This window comes from Taudactylus pleione, unplaced genomic scaffold (genome assembly GCF_031769625.1).
Source record: "Taudactylus pleione unplaced genomic scaffold, aTauple2 ptg000519l, whole genome shotgun sequence".
Lineage (NCBI taxonomy): Eukaryota > Metazoa > Chordata > Amphibia > Anura > Myobatrachidae > Taudactylus > Taudactylus pleione.
This window is the reverse complement of record NW_028284921.1, coordinates 2,846,064-2,866,960: the sequence shown is the minus strand read 5'-3', so window position 1 is coordinate 2,866,960 and position 20,897 is coordinate 2,846,064. Positions and strand designations below refer to the sequence as shown.

General features: G+C 44.9%; 1 protein-coding gene across 4 annotated transcripts in view; it reads left to right on the top strand.

Annotated features, from left to right (window-relative positions):
• Window positions 1–8,812: 8,812 nt before the first annotated feature.
• ATP8A1 (ATPase phospholipid transporting 8A1) overlaps window positions 8,813–20,897 on the top strand; it is a 197,281-nt gene continuing 185,196 nt past the window's right edge. For all 4 annotated transcript variants that reach the window (XM_088450578.1, XM_088450575.1, XM_088450577.1 and 1 more), the window contains exons 1-2: window positions 8,813–9,075; window positions 9,886–9,993. In XM_088450578.1, the coding sequence (XP_088306704.1) occupies window positions 9,945–9,993 (49 nt within the window). In that variant the 5' untranslated portion in view covers window positions 8,813–9,075; window positions 9,886–9,944. The remainder of the gene's footprint in view (window positions 9,076–9,885; window positions 9,994–20,897) is intronic.

The following is a 20,897-nucleotide window of genomic DNA, read 5'->3' as shown; positions in this document are numbered from 1 at the left end:
TGAATGGTAGGGGCCAGAGAGTTGCCTCCCATTGGTTAAAATTATACCCAGTCCCCTATTATTGTGGAAAGTAAAGTTACCCTCATGAGGTGACCTGGGACAGGATGCACCCAGGGCCGGCTCCAGCACACTCCAAGTGTGCGGCTGCACATGTGTCCAGGTGTAAAAGATCCCCGCCCACCCGCAGCTGTAATTATTAATCTCAGTGGGAGGCCACAGTGAAGGAAGGGGCGGAGGGAGAGCACAGGACAGCGCTGGGTGCCGAGACACCTAGCGCCTGCACTGGATGCACCATAGGGAGAAATGCGGTAAAGCCCCAAAAATGCAGGTTTGACCGCATTTCTCATGTGCACCAAGCCCTGAAGTGCACTTGGTTGCTGTGTGCATGCGCACACCATCCATTCAGACTCCGGAGTACGGCACCGTGTGCACAGCTGTGGCGGTGGGGGTCCCCAACCTCCCAGTTTGACCACCCGCAGCCCACTTCGGCCCATGGGTAGAACAGTGGGACATTACTGTCCCGCTTAAATCGGGATGTTGGGGAGGGGCGCGCCCTCTATGGGTGGCGCCCCTGTGCGACCGTACTGGTCAAACACCCCTAGAGCCGGCCCTGGGTCACAGGCAGCAGCAGGCATTACTGAGTGTGAGGACTGCACTTGGCTGTATACAAGTCTTGATTCAGCAGAGGACAAAATTGTAAAGCCACACACAAGCCGCTTTGCAATTCCGTCCTTTCTAATATGGTAATGCAGCAGGAGGCGTCCTTGGATCATCTGCGTGATCCTTGGCAAGCTAAGTGACCATGGGGTCACGCAAGAGGCAGGGAAAACTCCGTCAGCCGCCTGAGATCCTGGCCTCTTCCCTCCCCCCAACGGTGTTGACACCCCCCCATTTTGGGAAACTGAGGCAGTCGCCACCTCAGAAACGGCTACAGACTGTCAATCACTGACAGTCTACTGCCAGAGTGCGTGCGAACACGCAGACCCATACTGCATATGCATAGTACGGGCCTGCACCTGTGCAGATTCCCAACCATTGGGGATCTGCGTTCAGATAGACTAAAGCTGGGCATGAACTATACAATTTTCTGTCAGATATCTGTCCAATCTGGCTGGTTGGAATGAAAACCTGGTAATGTATGGGAGCAAATTACAGTCGATCATATGGTTTTAACTCTGAAAAAAGGACAAAATTTTTTTCAAATTGGTTAAATTTGTGTGTTTTAACTAGGGGTGAGCGGGTTCGGATTTCTGAAATCCGAACCCCCCCGATCCGAGGCCGATCCGAGTCAGGCTCGACTTTTCCCGCCTGACTCGGATCTGAAATCGAGGCAAAACGTCATCATCCCGCCTTCCGGGTCTCGCAGGTTTTGGATCCTATATAAAGGTACCCACGTCTGCGCCATTTTCTCACTCGGCTGTGGACAGTGAAGAGGGAGGGTGGGAGTTAGGGCTGGCTGGGCTGTGTAGTGTAGTGCAGTGTAGTGTTGTGCTGTGCTGCTGTTGTCCATAGGGGCTGTGTCCACTCCTCCAAAGTCCATAGGGGCTGGCTGTGTTGTGCTGTGCTGCTGTTGTCCATAGGGGCTTTGTCCACTCCTCCAAAGTCCATAGGGGCTGGCTGTGTTGTGCTGCTGTTGTCCATAGGGGCTGTGTCCACTCCTCCAAAGTCCATAGGGGCTGGCTGTGTTGTGCTGTGCTGCTGTTGTCCATAGGGGCTGTGTCCACTCCTCCAAAGTCCATAGGGGCTGGCTGGACTGTGTTGTGCAGTCAGTTGTCCATAGGGGCTGTGTCCACTCCAAAGTCCTGTGCAGTGTCCCAGTCCTAAAGGGGTGCTGTAGTGTTGTCCAGGGGGTGCTCTGTCCATCAGGGATGCTCCCCCCATGTGCAAAAAAAAATAAAAAATTCTGTGTTTGTGAATTCTGTGCGCAGTAGCCGCATGTGCATCAACAAAGTAGTGCCAAGCGTGCGCCTGTGTCATAAGTAAAGGGCGGGCTGGCTTGACCGTTAAAGGGTGCTGTAACCCCCAAAGTACACTCCAAACAAAATAAAAAAATATTTTCTGTATTTGTGAATTTTGTGTGCAGTAGCCGCACGTGCATCAACAAAGTAGTGCCAAGCGTGCGCCTGTGTCCCATAAGTAAAAGGCCGGCTGGCTTGTCCATTAAAGGGTGCTGTAACCACCAAAGGGCACTCCAAACAAAATAACAAAAAATATTTTTTTGTGTTTGTGAATTGTGTGCGCAGTAGCCGCACGTTCATCAACAAAGTAGTGCCAAGTGTGCGCCTGTGTCCCATAAATAAAGGGCCGGCTGGATTGACCACTAAAGGTGCTGTAATCCCCAAAGGGCACTCCAAACAAAATAAAAAAATATATGTTTTTGTGTTTGTGAATTGTGTGCGCAGTAGCCGCACGTGCATCAACAAAGTAGTGCCAAGCGTGCGCCTGTGTCCCATAAATAAAGGGCCGGCTGGATTGACCACTAAAGGGTGCTGTAACCCCCAAAGGGCACTCCAAACAAAATAAAAAATTCTGTGTTTGTGAATTGTGTGCACTGTGGCTGCACGTGCATCAACAAAGGAGCAGCGCCAAGCGTGCGCCTGTGTCCCATAAGTAAAAGGCCGGCTGGCTTGTCCATTATAGGGTGCTGTAACCCCCAAAGGGCACTCCAAACAAACTAAAAAAAAATATTTTTTTGTGTTTGTGAATTGTGTGCGCAGTAGCCGCATGTGCATCAACAAAGTAGTGCCAAGTGTGCGCCTGTGTCCCATAAATAAAGGGCCGGCTCGATTGACCGCTAAAGGGTGCTGTAACCCCCAAAGGGCACTCCAAACAAAATAAAAAAATATTTTCTGTGTTTGTGAATTGTGTGGGCTGTAGCTGCACGTGCATCAACAAAGGAGCAGCGCAAAGCGTGTGCCTGTGTCCCATAAGTAAAGGGCCAGCTGGCTCATTTCTTAAAGGGTGGTGTAACCCACAAAGTGCACTAGTCTCCAACAAAAATAAAAAATAATTTTCTGTGTTTGTGTGCGCCTTAGCCGCACGTATATATCAATATAACATAAATAGAGGACCAAACTTTCTCCGATAATATAAAATATGGAAGGATCAAGAACCACTTCCTCCTAGTGCTGAAGCTGCTGCCACTAGTCATGACATAGACGATAACATGCCATCAACGTCGTCTGCCAAGGCCGATGCCCAATGTCATAGTAGAGGGCACATACAATCCCAAATGACAAAGTTCAGGAAAATGACCTTGAAAAAAACATTTAAATCATCTGAAGAGAAATGTAAACTTGCCAATATGCCATTTACAACACGGAGTGGCAAGGAATGGCTAAGGTCTTTCCCTATGTTCATGACTAGTGGTTCAGCTTCACATGACGATGGAAGCACTCCTCCCACTAAAAAAATCAAACGAGTTAAGCTGGCAAAAGCACAGCGAAGAACTGTGCGTTCTAAGAAGATATCACAAATCCCCAAGGAGAGTCCAAGTGTGGTGGTGGTTGCGATGCCTGGACGGGAAGAGGTGGCTCTTTCCACCATTTGCACGCCCCCTGCAAGTGCTGAAAGGAGCACCCACAGTCCACTTGCTGATATGCAAATTGAAGATGTCACTGTTGAAGTACAACAGGATGAGGATACTGGTGTAGCTGGCGCTGAGGAGGAAGTTGGCGAGGAGGATTCTGATGGTGATGTGGTTTGTTTAAATCAGGTTCCGGGGGAGACAGTTGTTGTCCGTGGGATGAAAAAGCCCATCACGGTCATGCCTGGGCAGAAGACCAAACATTCCACCTCTTTGGTCTGGCAATATTTCTATCCAAATCCGGACAACAACTGTCTTGCCACATGTACCATATGTAAAGGTGAAATAAGTAGGGGTAGGGACGTTAACCACCTAGGAACATCCTCCCTTGTACGGCACCTGCAGCGCGTTCATAAAAAGTTACTGTCAAGTTCAGAAACTTTGGCTAAGACCGTAAGCAGTTCAGGGACACCTAAATCCCGTTGTCCTGTTGTATCCAAGCGCCTGCAAACCACACTGTCAACTCCCTCCTCGTCAATTTCCTCCTTAGTCAGGATCGGAAGTAGTCCTGCAGGCCATGTCACTGGCATGACTGACTCTCCTATCCGGGATTCCTCCGGAGGATCCTGCATTGCTACGCCTCCTGCTGCCGCTGCTGCTGGGAGTCGTTCATCATCCCAGAGAGGAAGTAGGAGCACCACTACTTTTACTAAACAATTGACCCTCCAACAGTCAGCGAGGAAGATGAAGTACGACAGTCATCCTGAAGCAAAACGTATAACTGAGGCCTTGACTGCTATGTTGGTGTTAGACATGCATCCGGTATCCGCCATTAGTGCAGTGGGATTTAGACAATTGATGGAGGTAGTGTGTCCCCGGTTCCAAATCCCGTCTAGATTCCACTTCACTAGGCAGGCGATACCGAGACTGTACAGAAACGTCAGAAAAAGTGTCCTCAGTGTCCTGAAAAATGCGGTTGTATCCAATGTCCACTTAACCACGGACATGTGGACAAGTGGAACAGGGCAGACTAAGGACTATATGACTGTGACAGCCCACTGGCTAGATGTATCACCTTACGCAGCAACAGCAGCAGCGTCACCAGTAGCAGCATCTCAGAAACGCCAGCTCGTTCCAAGGCAGGCTATGCTGTGTATCACCGGTTTCAGTAAGAGGCACACCGCCGACAACCTCTTAGAGAAACTGAGGGAAATCATCGCCCAGTGGCTTACCCCACTTAGACTCTACTGGGGATTTGTGATATCTGACAACGCCACCAATATTGTGCGGGCATTACATCTGGGCAAATTCCAGCACGTCCCATGTTTTGCTCACACAATAAACTTGGTGGTGCAGAATTTTCTGAAAAGCGACAGGGGCGTGCAGGAGACGCTTTGGGTGGCCCGAAAAATTTCTGGCCACTTTCGCCATTCAGCGACTGCGTGCCGAAGACTGGAGTGCCAGCAAACACTCTTGAACCTGCCCCGCCATCACCTGAAGAGGTTGTGACGCGGTGGAACTCAACCCTCTATATGCTTCAGAGGACGGAGGAGCAGCAAAGGGCCATTCAAGCCTATACATCCACCATAGGCAAATGAGGGGTTATGCACCTGACTCAAGCGCAGTGGAGAATGATTTCCGTGTTGTGCAAAGTTCTCCAGCCCTTCGAACTTGCCACACGTGAAGTCAGTTCAGACACTGCCAGCTTGAGTCAGGTCATTCCCCTCATCAGGCTTTTGCAGAAGCAGCTGGAGAAAGTGAAGGAGGAGCTAAGACGGAGCGATTCCGCTCGGCATGTGGGACTTGTGGATGAAGCCCTTAATCGCTTTGCCAGGATTCCAGGGTGGTCAATCTGTTGAAATCAGACCACTACATTTTGGCCACCGTGCTCGATCCTAGGTTTAAAGCCTATGTGGTGTCTCTCTTTCCGGCCGACACAAGCCTGCAGAGGTGCAAAGACCTGCTGGTGAAAACACTGTCAGCTGAAGCGGAACGTGACACGTCAACAGCTCCTTCTTCATTTTCTCCCGCAACTGGGGATGCCAGGAAAAAACGTAGGTATCCTAAGCAACTCGCTGGCGGTGATGCAGGGCAGGCAGGACCAAGTTTGGACATCTGGTCCGGACTGAAGGACCTGGCAACAATTTCTGACATGTCTACTGTCACTGCATATGATACTGTCACCATTGACAGAATGGTGGAGGATTACATCGGTGACAGCATCCAAGTAGGCATGTCAGACAGTCCGTACCTGTACTGGCAGGAAAAAGAGGCAATTTGGAGGCCCCTGTACAAACTGGCTCTATTTTACCTGAGTTGCCCCCCCCTCCAGTGTGTACTCCGAAAGAGTGTTTAGTGCAGCCGGGAACCTTGTCAGCGAAAGGCGTAGGAGGTTGCTTCCACAAAATGTGGAGAAGATGATGTTCATAAAAATGAATTATCAACTCTTCCAGGGAGACCAGCCTCCAGAACGTACAGAGAGATCTGTGGTGGTGGATTCCAGCGGGGACGAGTTAATACTCTGTGAGGATGAGGATGTACACAACACTGAAGATGGTGAGGAATCGGTGGATGAGGACGACATCTTGCCTCCGTAGAACCAGTTTGTGCAGGGACAGATTAATTGCCAGCTTGTTTTGTGGGGGCCCAAACGAACCAATCATTTCAGCCACAGTCGTGTGGCAGACCCTGGCGCTGAAATGATTGGTTTGTTAAAGTGTGCATGTCCTGTTTATACAACATAAGGGTGGGTGGGAGGGCCCAAGGACAATTCCATCTTGCACCTCTTTTTCTTCTTTGCATTTGCATTATGTACAGTTTGGGGCCTAGTTTTTCAAACTGCCATCCTGTCTGCCACTGCAGTGCCACTCCTAGATGGGCCACGTGTTTGTACCGCCCAATCGTATCGCTTAGCATAGTCATCCAGCTACCTCGGTGCAACCTTTTGGACATAAAAACACTATTGTGAGGTGTGAGGTGTTCAGAATAGACTGGAAATGAGTGGAAATTAAGGTTATTGAGGTTAATAATAGCATAGGAGCAGAAAAACCCACAAATTCTGTGATTTTAGCTGTTTTTATGCTTTTTTAAAAAAAAAATACAGATCCAAAACACAAAACCCAGAACCCAAAACACGGAAGGGTGGTTTTGGCAAAACCAATCCAGATCCAAAACACGAAGAAAGATCCAGATCCAAAACACGAAAAGTGGCCGGTGTACACCCCTAGTTTTAACCAATTTTGTCTGATCAACCATTTTTGGCTATTTTCCAGTGTTTGTGAGCAAATGTTCGATTATCATTTGCTCCCATACATTACCAGGTTTTCATTTCAACCAGCCAGACTGGACAGATATCTGACAGAAAATTGTATAGTACGTGGTACAAAGTTAGTATAAAGGTACTGCAAGAGAAATAAATGATTTATATGCACTATTACTCTTCTTAAAAAGGAGGAAGCCGTGATAAAAGCTCTTTCTGACAAAAAAAAAAAACAGACTTAGGCTGGGTACACACGGAAAGATTTTCTGTCCAATCATCCAACTAGTTGATTGGTTGGAATGAAAATCTGGTAACGTATGGGAGTAACTGATGATCAGCAATTTGCTCCTAAATGCCAGAAAACAGATGAAAATGGTCGTTCAGACAACTTTGTTAAATGTTTGATCTAAACAATTTGTTCAAACAAAAGTTTTTGTCCATTTTCCGGTGTTTGGGAGCAAATTGCTGATTGTCATTTGCTTTCATACATTACCAGATTTTCATTCCAACCAATCAACTAGTTGGATAGTTGGACAGAAAATCTTTAGGTGTGTATGCAGCATTACACTGGTGCTGGCCCCTTTCTCCACTGACCTGTATACAGCCTGACACTTGGCACTGTGATCTCTTTACACTGGGTTGTATACAAACAGACTGACACTGGCACTGCTGCCTCTGTGCACTGAGCTTTATACGTGCTGACACTGGCACTGCCACATCTCTGCACTGGGCTGTATGGGGGATATTTATTAAAACTTTTAAAGAGATAAAGTACCATCCAATCAGCTTTTAAGGGATAAATGTAATAGAGTACAAGCTGGTGCTGCTGCGGGAATACATGCGAGTATGCCAGTATTTTTAAAACAACAAGCATGTTAAAGGTTAGTTTAGCCTTTAACATGCTTGTTGCTTTAAAAATACTGGCATACTCGCATGTATTCCCGCAACAGCACCGGCTCGCAGTCTATTACATTTAGCCCTATCATTTTACAGACTGCATTAAAAAAAATGACAGGAGCAAAGGTTAGTACTTTATCAGGAGCAATGACAGGAGCACAGGTTAGTCTCCACTTTTTCTCTCACATGGGTTTGATAAGTCTCCCACTATATTACAAACTGACACTGGCACTACCACCTCTCTGCACTTGGCTGTATATTATAGACTGTCACTGGCACTGCCACCTCTGCACTGGGCTGTATATTATAGACTGTTACTGCCACCCCTCTGCAGTGGATTGTATACAGTCTGATACTGGTGCTGCTGCCTCTGCACTGTGCTGTATATTACAGACTGACACTAGCACTGCCACCTATGTGCACTGGGCAGTATACTATAGACTGTCACTGGCACTGCCACATCTTTGCACTGGGCTGTATATTACAGAATGATACTGGCACTTCTCTGCACTGGGCTGTATATTACAGACTGACATAGCACTGCCCCCCATCTGCACTGGGCAGTATATTATAGACTGGCACTGCCACTTCTTTGCACTGTGATACTGGCAGTCTGGCACCTCTCTGCACTGGGCTGTATATTATACACTGTCATCTGCCACTTTTCTGCTCTGGGCTGTATACAGTCTGGCACCGGCGCTGCTGTCTCTGCTGCACTGGGATGTATAATACAGACTGACTGGCACTGCCACTTCCCTGCCCAGGGTTTAATATTAGAGATTGACACTGCCACTTCCTCTATCATTGCCTGCTGTGACAGTGTCTGCCCGGAGCAGAGCAGGCTGCGAACGATTCCACAGAAAGGCGCTACCATCCGGGACAGGTGACGGGGGAAGGGGCGGCTGGGATGTACCCTCGTTCGTTGATAGTGAGAGTTGGTTTCTCTGTGCATTTATGTGTCGCGATCATATGCCCACGTTAGACGCCTCATTTCTGTGTACTATGGAGACGCCGGCGTCCCTGCCAGTTTATAGATTGCAGCTAGGCCAGTGTCCCCCCCATGCTGAGTGGTATGCTCTGATCAGGGAGCGGGCGGCCGAGCTGTTGGTCTCTCGCTGCCCTCAGTCAGTCAGTCAGTGTGTGTACGGAGCAGGAGCAGCCGTAGAGTAGGCGGTAGCCGCGGTGAGCCAGTCTCAGTGGGTGGATCCGCATACGGCAGGCAGGGGGCACACATGCATCCAGGGAAGTGGGCAGGCAGACAGGCGCCTCAGTGATACACACGGCCGGCTGCTGCCCTGCACTGATGGACTGCGGAGGGCTCGCTGGGCTGCGGGGGGAGAGATGAAGTGACAGTCCCCACCATCGGCCCTGCTCATCGGACAGGACCAGCCCGGTACTGCTACCCCCCAGCTTCCATCTCTGTGATCACCCCTCTCACGTACACACTGTCACTGGTGGTAACTTGCAGATAAGCAGCCTCCAAGTATCCCCAGCACCCTCCCTGTGCCCCCCTCTGTGACTGAGCCCCTGACCCCCTATTAACCCCACTCTGCATTGTCATCTCCCTCCTAGCAGTCCGCCCCCTGGATGAGACAGGGGCAGTGCTCCCCCCCCCCCTCCCCACAGCTCCTCCATCCATCCATCCATTCATTCATCCATCTATCCATTCATTCATTCATTACATGTCGTTTCCCCCCAGCCCCTTGAGAGACATACATATACCACCCATACCTTCCTCTTCCTGTCCTGCTGTGGCATATATTGTAGTTCTGCTATCTGCCATACAGGATTACCTCATTCATTTCTATATTGGGATCTAACCCCCATTTTAGTATGACATAATCCCCCTCCCACTGTATAATAAGTGCTTAGTAATTGTTTTGTGTCATGTATACAGCTGTCTTATTTCAATATGGCCTTTACTCTCATCTATCTGATTAAATATATATATTTATATATATATATCTATTTGATGTCCTCTTGCTGTACTTCAATCATTATTCCAGTTGCACTGACTGCTCTTCAACACTCTTTAAAGTCTTTTTTTCCTCCTCTGCTGCATAAGATTAAGGTGACTAAGCTGTTTCCTGTGCATGGTGGTCAGGGGTTCATACCCTGCAATATCGCTTTACTCTGCTCCAAGTTTGACACCAATATATTCTATTTGTATTTATATCTTTTTTTTTTCTTTCTTTCTTTTCAGGACAACTGAACAGTTTGATTGTTAAAAGGACTTGAGGAGCATCATCCACTGCCAGCAATATGTCGACTGTACAGACCACGGTGTCTGATCTCCGCTCTAGGGCTGGGGGTAGGTATTCTTTGGAACTGGGATTTCTTTTTTCCGTTCTCCTTTCATTTAGTGTACCATTGAATTTAAATATAAATACACTGCAGCATGGTCTGCAGTCTGTTCTGATGATCGTCACAACAGCAATCCTATTATTACAGGTGGAGCTGCTTTATTTATGGCCATGTCATGATTATTACATTATTTCTGAGTTATAGTCCATAGTTGCAAATGTATATACTGTTACATTGTCATTGGCAGCAGAGCCTGATTGTATATGTACAGAGCCCTGTCACAATATTTTTACGTTTCTGTTGCTTTACATTGACTCTGCATTGATAAGTGAACTGACTTATATCTTGTATTTGGCATTTCATTTTGCAAATTGTGTGCACCGTGGATATAATTGCAATTTACATTCCAGTGGAGAATTCCCCCGTCTTTCATTATGCTCCAATACTTCAGCTTCATCTGTTGCCGTTCATACCAGGTCCTGTGCTTGCTCTGCTTATCTTACTGCTAACTGATTACATATTGCGTGATTGGTCATTGATAAGGCATCGCTATTGCCAGACATTGTATTCGTAGCACAGCTTGATATAATAATCAGATCTAGATCTGTGGTGTCTGGGTTAATTCATGACCTTAATATGGCATATTGCAGTTCTGGGGTATTTCTCACCCATAGGTTTATCGGCCTGCTCCGTGCAGCTAGCACCTTTATTTCCAAGTGTTTTAAATAGTGCGTACCTGAAATGTAGATGTGAGTATGTGAAGGGCTGAGATAATGATTGTAGTAGGTAGGAATTATTGTATAAACTACATCAAAGTGATGTAATATAAGAGACCGCATGTTTCCCTCAGCTAAATCCGGCAGTGTTTCTTCCTTTGAACCTTTGCACAGCTTGATAATTGGAGATTTAGCTACTAAAGCCAGGAAATACTAGTCCCAGCATGTAGTGCACTGTTGTTGCGTCTGGTATGATGTTTCTGCTGAAGTAAAAAGCTACTCTCCATATTTAAATATACAAGATTTGTACTGCTGCAGTATTAAACTGTGGTAGCTATATGCTAGAAAGTGTGCAAGTGAGATTGTCCCTTGTACTACGTTACCATATGTGTCTGCTCCATAGTCACCAGACTCTGCGTTTATAAGGATTTTGGCTTCATTATCCACATACAGTACTGTCTTGACTATGGCTTAAAGCAATGGGGGAAGAAAGAGTCCTGGGTTGTTATAAGTGCTAATTAGCACCTCTTATATAACAACTCCAGTGACACATTCTCTTGCACATGATATGCTTAGGTGTTAAAGTGTTAAAAAATAAAATCCTGATTAGAGTTGGAAATTTAAAGGCGCACTTCCCTTGATTTGAGCAAAAAAGCAGTTTGGAAAAACAGCACATTGTAATAGTTTGTTTGTAAAAATACGCCTTAGGGCCAAATGTAATAGCCTGCGATTTGCAGGAGCCAGCATGATAGTCACTAGATTTAAATCAGCAATTAATTTAAAGGCAAAACCAACCAAGGGGTCTATTTACTAAGCTTTGGATGCAGATAAAGTACCAACCAATCAGCTCCTGTCATTTTTCAAACAGTCTGTCATGGCAGTTAGGAGCTGATTGGCTGGTACTTTATCTCCGTTCACTTTATCTCCATCCAAGGCTTATTAAATGGCCCCCCAAATCCTTTAAATCTAATAACTATCTGGCCAGCTCCCGCTAATCGCTGGCTATTACATTTGACTCTTAAGGCCGGTACACACTAGACGATGTCCAGTGTGTACCGACCTCGTTAGCGATGCATCTCAGCGGGGTGCCGGCAAGGACAAGTGTATACACATTTGCCGATGCCGGGAGCGACGGCTCGAGAGAGGGGGCCATGCTGCATTCATCAGCATGGCCCTCACTGACTATGTTGCACGTCGGACCTGCATGCATTGTGGGTACACACTAGATAATATTCCCCGATATGTTGTCCGATCCGGCCGGATCAGACGACATATAGTCTAGTGTGTACCCGGCATTAGTCTCGCCATTCTATGACCAAGATATGTTACCTATTTTTTCTCTTCGTATGCATTTGTGTTTTTACAACATTGTCTTTTGCTTTGTTCTAATGTCAATGTTCTTTATCAGTATTTTGATTAGTAGGCTTATTAATCTTCATTGTCTAAAGAGGTCATTGTTGCTATTGCTGTTCATTAAACAACAAACTTTTCATTGGGATCTAATGACCTCATTGCGACACATTGTCATAGAGGATTTATAAGATGCTTTCTCTTAAATATTGAGTTCATCTACATAATGTTTACCACCATTTAAGGGTAGATTTACTGACTTCTAAATATTAAGGCGTTGTCCATAGCATAAATTAGATTCTGGTTATTATTTTCTAGAAGGTACTAGGAATCTGATTAGTTGCTGTTGATTAGGAACATGATTGGTTGCTATGGGCAATACCTATTTTCCTTTATTGAAGTCTCAGTAAATCTACCCCTTTGTGTGGCTTATGCGACAGAGGCAATTTGAAGCTATGTACTGGGAAAGAAGCAACGTTTTAGACAAATAGGCAGAAAGTACTGCCATGTTATCTGCCATGAAAGAGGTTGCATGTTATTGTGCTGAGGGCCTGACTCAGAGATGTACGCAAACCGAATGGTTTGCTTACAACTCCGATGGTGGGATGGTCTGCACATGTGCATGCCCCGTACTGCATGTTCTGCGAGCTCACACACAGTGCCCCCAAGCTGCAGTATAATTGCAATGCTGCGGCCATTTAGGGGCGACGTTTGCGTTTACAGGAAATGGGGACGTGTCAACCCCGTTTTCTGAGTGCCAAGGCCAGTGTCAGCTTCTTCCGACACAGATTTACCAGTCCCGCAATGATGTGTACCCAGCCCAACATCTGCAGCGACGGGCCCGGCAGGGGCCATGCTGCATTCGGCAGCATGGCCCTTGCTAACGATAACCTCCGTCAGGCCTGCATATAGGGGCGATGGAGTATGTCACTGACGACTCGCGGGAACATACATCGTCATTGACATAGTGGGTACACACTAGACGACGTGCCCGATATGTCGGATCAGACAACATTCTGTATCCTCTAGTGCAGGGGTGTCTCAAGAGAGGAGGGGGCCTGTGTGCAGTCTCCGTCCCGGTCCACCTCCTCTCAGTCTGGCGGCAGGCAGGGCACTGAGCACAGCGCTGCACTGATAGACTCTGGGCAGTAGAGTGTGCCCAGAGTCTACAGCGCATGCGCAGGTCCCCGGGAAAATGGCCATGGCGTCCATTTTCCCTGTGTTTTTCAAACTGTCCGTGCACAAAACGCTGGGAAAATGTGTTTGTTTACAGTGCTGACACTGGCGACGACGTGAGACTCCAGAGTGGTAAGTATAATATGAGTGCAGGGTCTGCACCGCCCGTGTGCACTGCACACCCTGCTCCCATTATAAATACACAGTGGGTCTAGTGTGTACCCAGCATAACTGTTCTGGTTTTAAGGATATCCATGCTTGAGCACAGATGGCATTCTTCTTTTGCTAGCTTACGTTTGCTTGTTGCTGGGATACAATATACAGTTATATTCTCCTATATTCTGCCGGTGCTTTTATTATCCTAGCCCACCAACATAGTTATCTGGTGCAGGTTTGCTTTTGTATAGCCTTAGTGCCAAGTCTTGGATGTGTAAGTTACACTTATAGACAACCTTCCATTCTGACGTTTACGTTAAAAGAATCTTCCTTTTGATTTAATTTTGGCACAGAATCCTCAGTCATTTTCTGCACAGTCTGTACGTTGTGGAATACATAGAAATAACATGCTTACCAATAACTGTGCTCTATTTGAAGCTTTACTGCATACATCTGTCAGAGAAATAACTACTGCTGATACTTATGAAAATGTGTACATAGTGTTCATGCTAGCACCCTGCGTCTGTCACCACCCGTGCAGTTCATCTTTCCTGTTTGGGGCGATGCTGTCTGCTCTGGTGCTTCTAGCACAATCTGGTCTGTATCTCAGCAGTTTGTTGCATCAGCTGAGTGTACTAGAAGCACCAGAACAGAGAGCGACACCCCAGACAGGAAAGCGGAACTGCACGGGTTGTATAACCTCATAGGGTCTGCTTAAGTACATATTTGGACACACAGCTCTGACATTATGGTCCCTTGAATTCTGCTTTTGATTTCCCATTCCGCACAAAATTTGCATGCAACAGTGATGTATGGCTTGAGCCGGGCAAAATGATGGTCAACTCATTCTGGTCTGTGGTGGAGTTTGAGTTCCAGGCAGAATGAAAATGTGAGGAATGCAGCGCAGAACACTTGGGTCCAAATTCTGGTGGAGTAACGCGCCAACTTCAGCTGGGCAAATATTTTACTGTGTACAGTAGTTTGGAACATTTTTGCTCATCTCTAATTGGGACGTTAACTGTTATGCTTGTGCTAAGCCTCAAACATGTTATTCAGTGAAGAAATGGTGTTTCCCCTTTTACATATATGAGCACTATATAAGTACGTACAGCTGTGCCTGACCATATTTGCGGAACCTGGAGGTCACCTTTCTCTATGAGAAGATTCTGTTTGGGTGCTGCAGGGTTCTCGCTGATTAGGTCATCCACTTCCTGGCAGTCTCACATGCTCTTCACTTTATTTCACACTTGTGATGCCCCGCGTCATGTGGATTAAGAGATGTGTGCTCATAAAAAGGAATAATGAGTCCTTTGCTCTGATAGGTGTTGTGTAAAAGCCATTGGTGTCCTGAGCTGCAAATGTCATAATTTTACCCCAGATTTCATTGAGCATAATTACATTAGTGTCCTAGTAGATTTGTAGCAGCTATTGCAGAACTGTAATGGACAGGTTTCCTCATACACAGAGTTGTGCTAAGCAAGCGCTAGCTGCCTGTCCTACGAACTCGAGTCATAGTCTGCTGGGAAACTGAGGTAGTACTTGATGGGTGTTTGGTTCCACCCAAGCTTGATATCTGTATTTGTATGTTATAAAGTCTTTCTAATAATATGTTTTACAACACCCTCCTGGAGTCAGGAACATAGTTCTGATGCTGAGTAAACAAACACTGCCTAACACCCCCGTGGATTCTAATTTAGGAAGGTGTTTAGGAAGTTTCCAGCCTATTTAAAGAGGCAGCTAATGTTGTGTCCCCTCTCACTGTATGTAAATTTGACTTGACGTTTTAAATTAAAAATATAGGAACTGATTCACTATGGATCGCTATTGCGATCGCAGCTACGATTACGCACGGAGGTCTGCTGCGGAAATATGCTAATGAATGCAATCACAAAGCCGTCACACAGACCGCATAGAGACATCCACTGTCCCCCCTACCGCTATCTCACATCCGTCATACCTTTAAAATCCTGCGTATATATCGGTAACATCGAGTAACATCGGCCCCTCATGCAGAATTACATCAGGTCTGACTTTGCTAACCATGTTGCACGCAGTGAGTACTCAAGCTGCGTATGCCGACGTAGTGACTAATTTATGCACGCCCATGCAACGTCGTTCAAATAGACAGGCACGCCTGTGTTTCTCCAACCACTTCCATGTTACCACCCCCAAACGCTCACTCTGTGATGGCTTTCTTTCTGCGTGAGTGTTCGCAGAGCGATCTCAATGCTAACTCTCACCCTAGCTGCATCGAATGCTTCCCTCTGATTACCAGAATGTTAATTAATATTAACATTATCCGTGTGTCAGTGGAGAGGATTGGGTGGTTGCTTGCTGCATAATATCTAGTGTGTAGTCCTTGGTTTCCTCAAGGCACACTAACAGTCCTAGTTTTAAGGCTAACCATAGTTGAGCATAGGTGCCTTAATTAGTATCTCAGTTATTTTGTTTTAATCATCTGTGCTCAAGCATGGATATCCGTAAAACCTAGTGTTCCCGCTAGGCAGAATTAACATTGCGTCGAACCCTGCCCATTTTGTGAATGGAAAAATGCGCCCTGCCCCCTTTAGGAAACGCCATGCTGATTGGATAATAAGCCAGTCTGGACACTCCCCCACGTGCAGCCATTACCCTCCTCTTCCAGGCAGGCTCACCCTCCTCCTCCGGGCAGGCTCACTGCACCACACTAGTAACCAGACCACGCCCCCCATGACACGGGAAACTTGGCAGAGGGATGTGTGCTATTAGCAGGTGCTCCCATTCCAGACATATCTGACATGAGCAGAGACTTCGATGATCGCACCACTGCTGCCCTATGCCTGCAGCCTGTACTCCTCTCTGATGACACAGGTGTCTCCAGTTACTTTGTGGAGCACTGAACTTCAGGGCATGCGTTGTGGTCTGATGGCACAGGGGGGAGGACTGAGGGGCACTAAAGGGGTATGTGTGGTGGTCTAAGAGGAATCGAAGCGGCATGTTTGGTGTCTGAGGGGCATTGAATGGGCATGTGTGATTATTCTAAAGGGCATTGAAAAGGCATGTGGTGTGATTTAAGGGGCATTGAAAAAGCATGTGGAATGTTCTCTAAGGGGCATTGAAAAGGCATGTGTTGTGGTCTGAGGGTCATTAAAGGGGCATGTGGGGAGTTGAATGGGAAAGATTTAATAATACATATAATACTATACCTCACATTGTGCCTACAATTCATATTACGCTACACAGCTGTAGCCACACAATGCAATTTTGCTCTTCAAAATAAATGTGTGATTAGCACCCTGCTCCAAAAAAATCCTAGTGTGTAGACTAAAAACCTGTTAGTGTGCCTTGAGGATTGAGTTTGGGAAACTGCGGTGTAGCAGGTTTATTGGCTATACAGTCCTCTGTACGCTGCATCTGTTCCCCTTACATATTAAAGGGCTGAAGAAGCGTTGACAGATGGAACTTTTGTGTTTTCATACTGCGCATGTTCCGTAGCTGAGAGCGCGCATCTACGTATGTAACTCAGTCGCATCTGTACTTAGAGCTGAAGGAGCGTAGCCGATTGGTAATGGGACGTTTGTATGTAAGCTAAGCTTAACGAGTGTGTGGGAATCACGGCAGAGGCAGAGTTCCATCTCGGTGCCGTCTGTTTTCAGACAGATCTCTTGCACCAAGGATAGGGCTGGGACGTATTACATGTATGAAACCAAGTGTGTGGATGGCGGCTGTAACCGGTGACTATTCACACAATGCTGCATAGCCCACAATTCCATCAGTACGGCACTATGTGCAAGCATCCGGTTCTTATCCAGACACACACATTCAGCCGCAAGTGGAGATGTGACTTAGTTGGGATTTGCTCTGAGTTACTTACAGATTTTTTTTTTTTTTGGTTTTGGGTAGATTATACAAATAATTGATTGTCATAATTGCCATACATGGATCCACTTTATGGTGTAAAGCTATAGTATGGGGGAAGGGGTAGTTACTTTGCATCATATAAGGGCTCTTATGCACAAATGTATATCATAAAAGTTCCGTAGGTTAAAAGGAGAAACTGCATACCTTGGGGTAAATTTACTAAAGGGCGGGTTTGGTGGCGTTTTCAACCTGACGTCCATCGTCGGCGATTTTCACCTCCAAATCGCCAGATTTACTAGTCTGCTATGTGGATGCTGCTTTTAAACCCTCTGGCGATTACTGTCTGGTTTAAAATGCCCTAACCAATGGCGGTTTGCTCCAAACAGCCAGGAAAACCAGCAGCAAAAATAATGTTTCATTTAATTAAGAGAGCAATATTCTGTATCAATCATCAATATTAATTATTTGGTATTTAAAAACTATATATTTGTGAACGGGGCATTATTTATTATTTTATTATGTGTGCACCTTTTATACAGCCATAAAGGAATAAATGTTGCCCCTGACATAAATATATTTATTTTAACACTAATTAACAATTAATATTTCCCATTTACTATAATTAATGCTCTCTTAATCAAACTAAACATTATTTTTGTACCCAAATATGTGAATAAAATATTTCCCCCACGGGAGTTATTAATGTTATTTTCCTGCTTCATCATTACTTAATGATTGCCTGCTTTAAGGTATATTGGGAATCATCGCTTTCTGATTACCCACATACAGTAGTTCTAACAGCCTATTGTTTGAGCTATCTCGCCAGTCACAACTGCTTCTGTTTTACAGCTGGTTATTTTGATGGTTTCAAAATAGCTGATAAATCTGGCGGTTTCTATTCTATAATAATGGACAATTGGGATGGCGATGTGTCTGATGGTGGCTTCAAAACCGCACGAGGAAATGCCAGAAAACACACCGCCCTTTGGTGAATCTACTCACTAGAGAGAAGAAGTCCTGAATAAGAGTGTATGCCACCAGACACCCAAGTTGGTAAAGAGTTTATCATTATATTGACTTAAGTTTAACTTTTTTGTATTATCAAAAAAAGTTAACACTTAAAAAATGTAAAAATAAAAAAATGCAGGGAAATAACCCATATTAAACCCCCAAGAAGCTAGTCACTCACCACTTTTTTCTAATATACAGATGAGTCCACATACATCTAGCCTCCTTTGCGCGTTAAACAGCCCTTCTAGTGACTTGTTAGCTCAGAGCGCCTTTTCGTGCGTCTTTTTACCTTCAATGCATCTTATTCGCGCAACAATGCGACTAGATGGCACAAGCAGCTTCTGCTGATTAAAATGATATGCAGCATACCTATGTTCTGTGAGCGAGTGCGGGTGTATCGGCATACGAAACGCTACATTACAATGTAAGTGGCTGTAACACTGTAACGTAGTGTTTCGCATGCAGATAGACCTGCACTCATACACAGAACATAGGCATGCTACATATCATTTTAATCAGCAGAAGCTGCTTGTGCTATCTAGTCACATTGTTGTGTGAATAAGATGCATTTGAAGGTAAAAAAATGCACGAAAAGACGCACAGCGCCACTATTCTCCCACGTTATGTGTGGCGCGACTTGTAACGCACGGAGGATAGATGTATTTGGGCACATCTGTATGTTCAAAAAAAACGTAGCGGTAGGGACATGTATCAAGAACTATGCACAATGTAGAGATGTGAGCCAAGCAAATAGATAGTGTTATTGCCAGATTAGCATTGTGGTAACACACCTATAATTACATTGTCAGGATAATAATATATATTACTCGCAAGAAATAAAAAATTATTGTGAATTAAATCACAGCCACTTAAATCTACAAAATAGTTCCTATATATCCTATACATTGTAGTTGTCAATATAAGAATATATACTGTGCTCAAAGAAATGGAAACATTGATTATAGTTTTCTGTATACCACTAAAAAGAAACCATTAGAAGGACATCCGGTTATGAAGAATGTGCAAGTAAGGAAGAAAAGAAAAATAGATATTAAATAGGCAAAAACTTGTACCCATAAAGCGTCGCAGGATATGTGTGCGCTATATAAATAACTGGTAATAATAATGACAACAGGGAATCGCACCAGGAAAATTCTCAGACCCAACATGTATGTGACACGCATGCTTTGTAGGTATATTTTAGCCCACAGGTTCTCAAACTCTGTCCTCAGGACCCCAAACAGTGCATGTTTTCCAGGTCTCCTCACAGAATCGCAAGTAAAATAATTATCACCACCTGTGGATCTAAAAATGTGTCAGTGGGTAATGAATACACCTGTGCACCTGCTGGGTGACCTGGAATACGTGACCTGTGTGGGGTCTTGAGGAGTGAGTTTGAGAACCACTGATCTAGCTATTTTCAAGTGGTACTCAGCTATTTACATCGAGTAGTGTCTATCATATGTTACAGATTTTGCAGTTGCCTATTCAATCTCTCTGTGGCTTAATTGTTTGTGTTTAGTGCTTTCTTGATACAGTCCACTGCCCTTACATGCATTCTTGTAATTGAGTGACCAGTTTTTAGAAAAAAAAAAATGTTTAACATTTTATTTGCACAGTGTCTAATACATATACTTGGGTGTCTGGAGGGAGTGCCGTTTTAGAACCTGAATAAAAGAGGCACTCTTATGTAGTCAGATACTTTCTGATGTCCACAAGTACCACTGTGAAGACCTTAATAGCAATTATTGAGATAACGTTATTTGTGCGGCCTTATGAGGGAAAGGCCAATGAAAGGGAGCAGCAGCTGCTGTAAGAGTCGATTTAAAACTACTATATATGGGTAGCGTTTGTGCCACGATTGACATTGCTTCTTTACACTTATCTATGATGCCTGCAGGAGTCACATATTTGCTAAATTGCTCCAGACATGGTATGTTATCTGGTCACACCACTGAGTTTAAGCAGCCAATTTTAAAATTTGTTAGATGCCTTTTAACCCTAATCACTCCCATCATACTTCGTCTCTAGATCCTTCTATATTGGTGGCTATGAATTTTTTTTTATTATTTTAGTAAGAATTTTAAGAACTATTTCCATTGTTAAATATGGTGGCACTTTCCCTTTTCCCCTAATCTAATATTTAAAAAAAAAGAAAAAAAACAGTTGCGTATTTAAAATATTTTTTAAAATCATATATTCAGCTAATATTACAAAAATGCACATATTGCTAGCTAGATTTTCTGGTTCTATATTGTCTAATTGGCTAATTGTATGTTCGGCTTTTGTTTTCTGATCCCTCGTCCTGGAATCGTGTGACTTGTGTTATTGGCTTTAGAGGGTAGAGACAGGTTTAGCAGGCTATTTATTGGTAGTGCAGGAAGAATGAGCGTCCTTGTCACTGTCATCTGGAGAGAGCTTTTAAAAATAGACAATTAAAACCATTTTCCATTGTCACTTGTTTGATGTTTATATTCTTTACACTAGTTCTTTGTAGGAACGTTAGACTCGCCTTTATACTGATAATGAGTGTAATGCATGTAAATATATGCATAGTTAACCTCAATTTACCATAGAAATGTAGGACAAGATATGACATAAATTCTAATTAAACTGTAACACTTTTCAAAGATGTTTCTCTCATTCTTGAGGTCATCTTAGT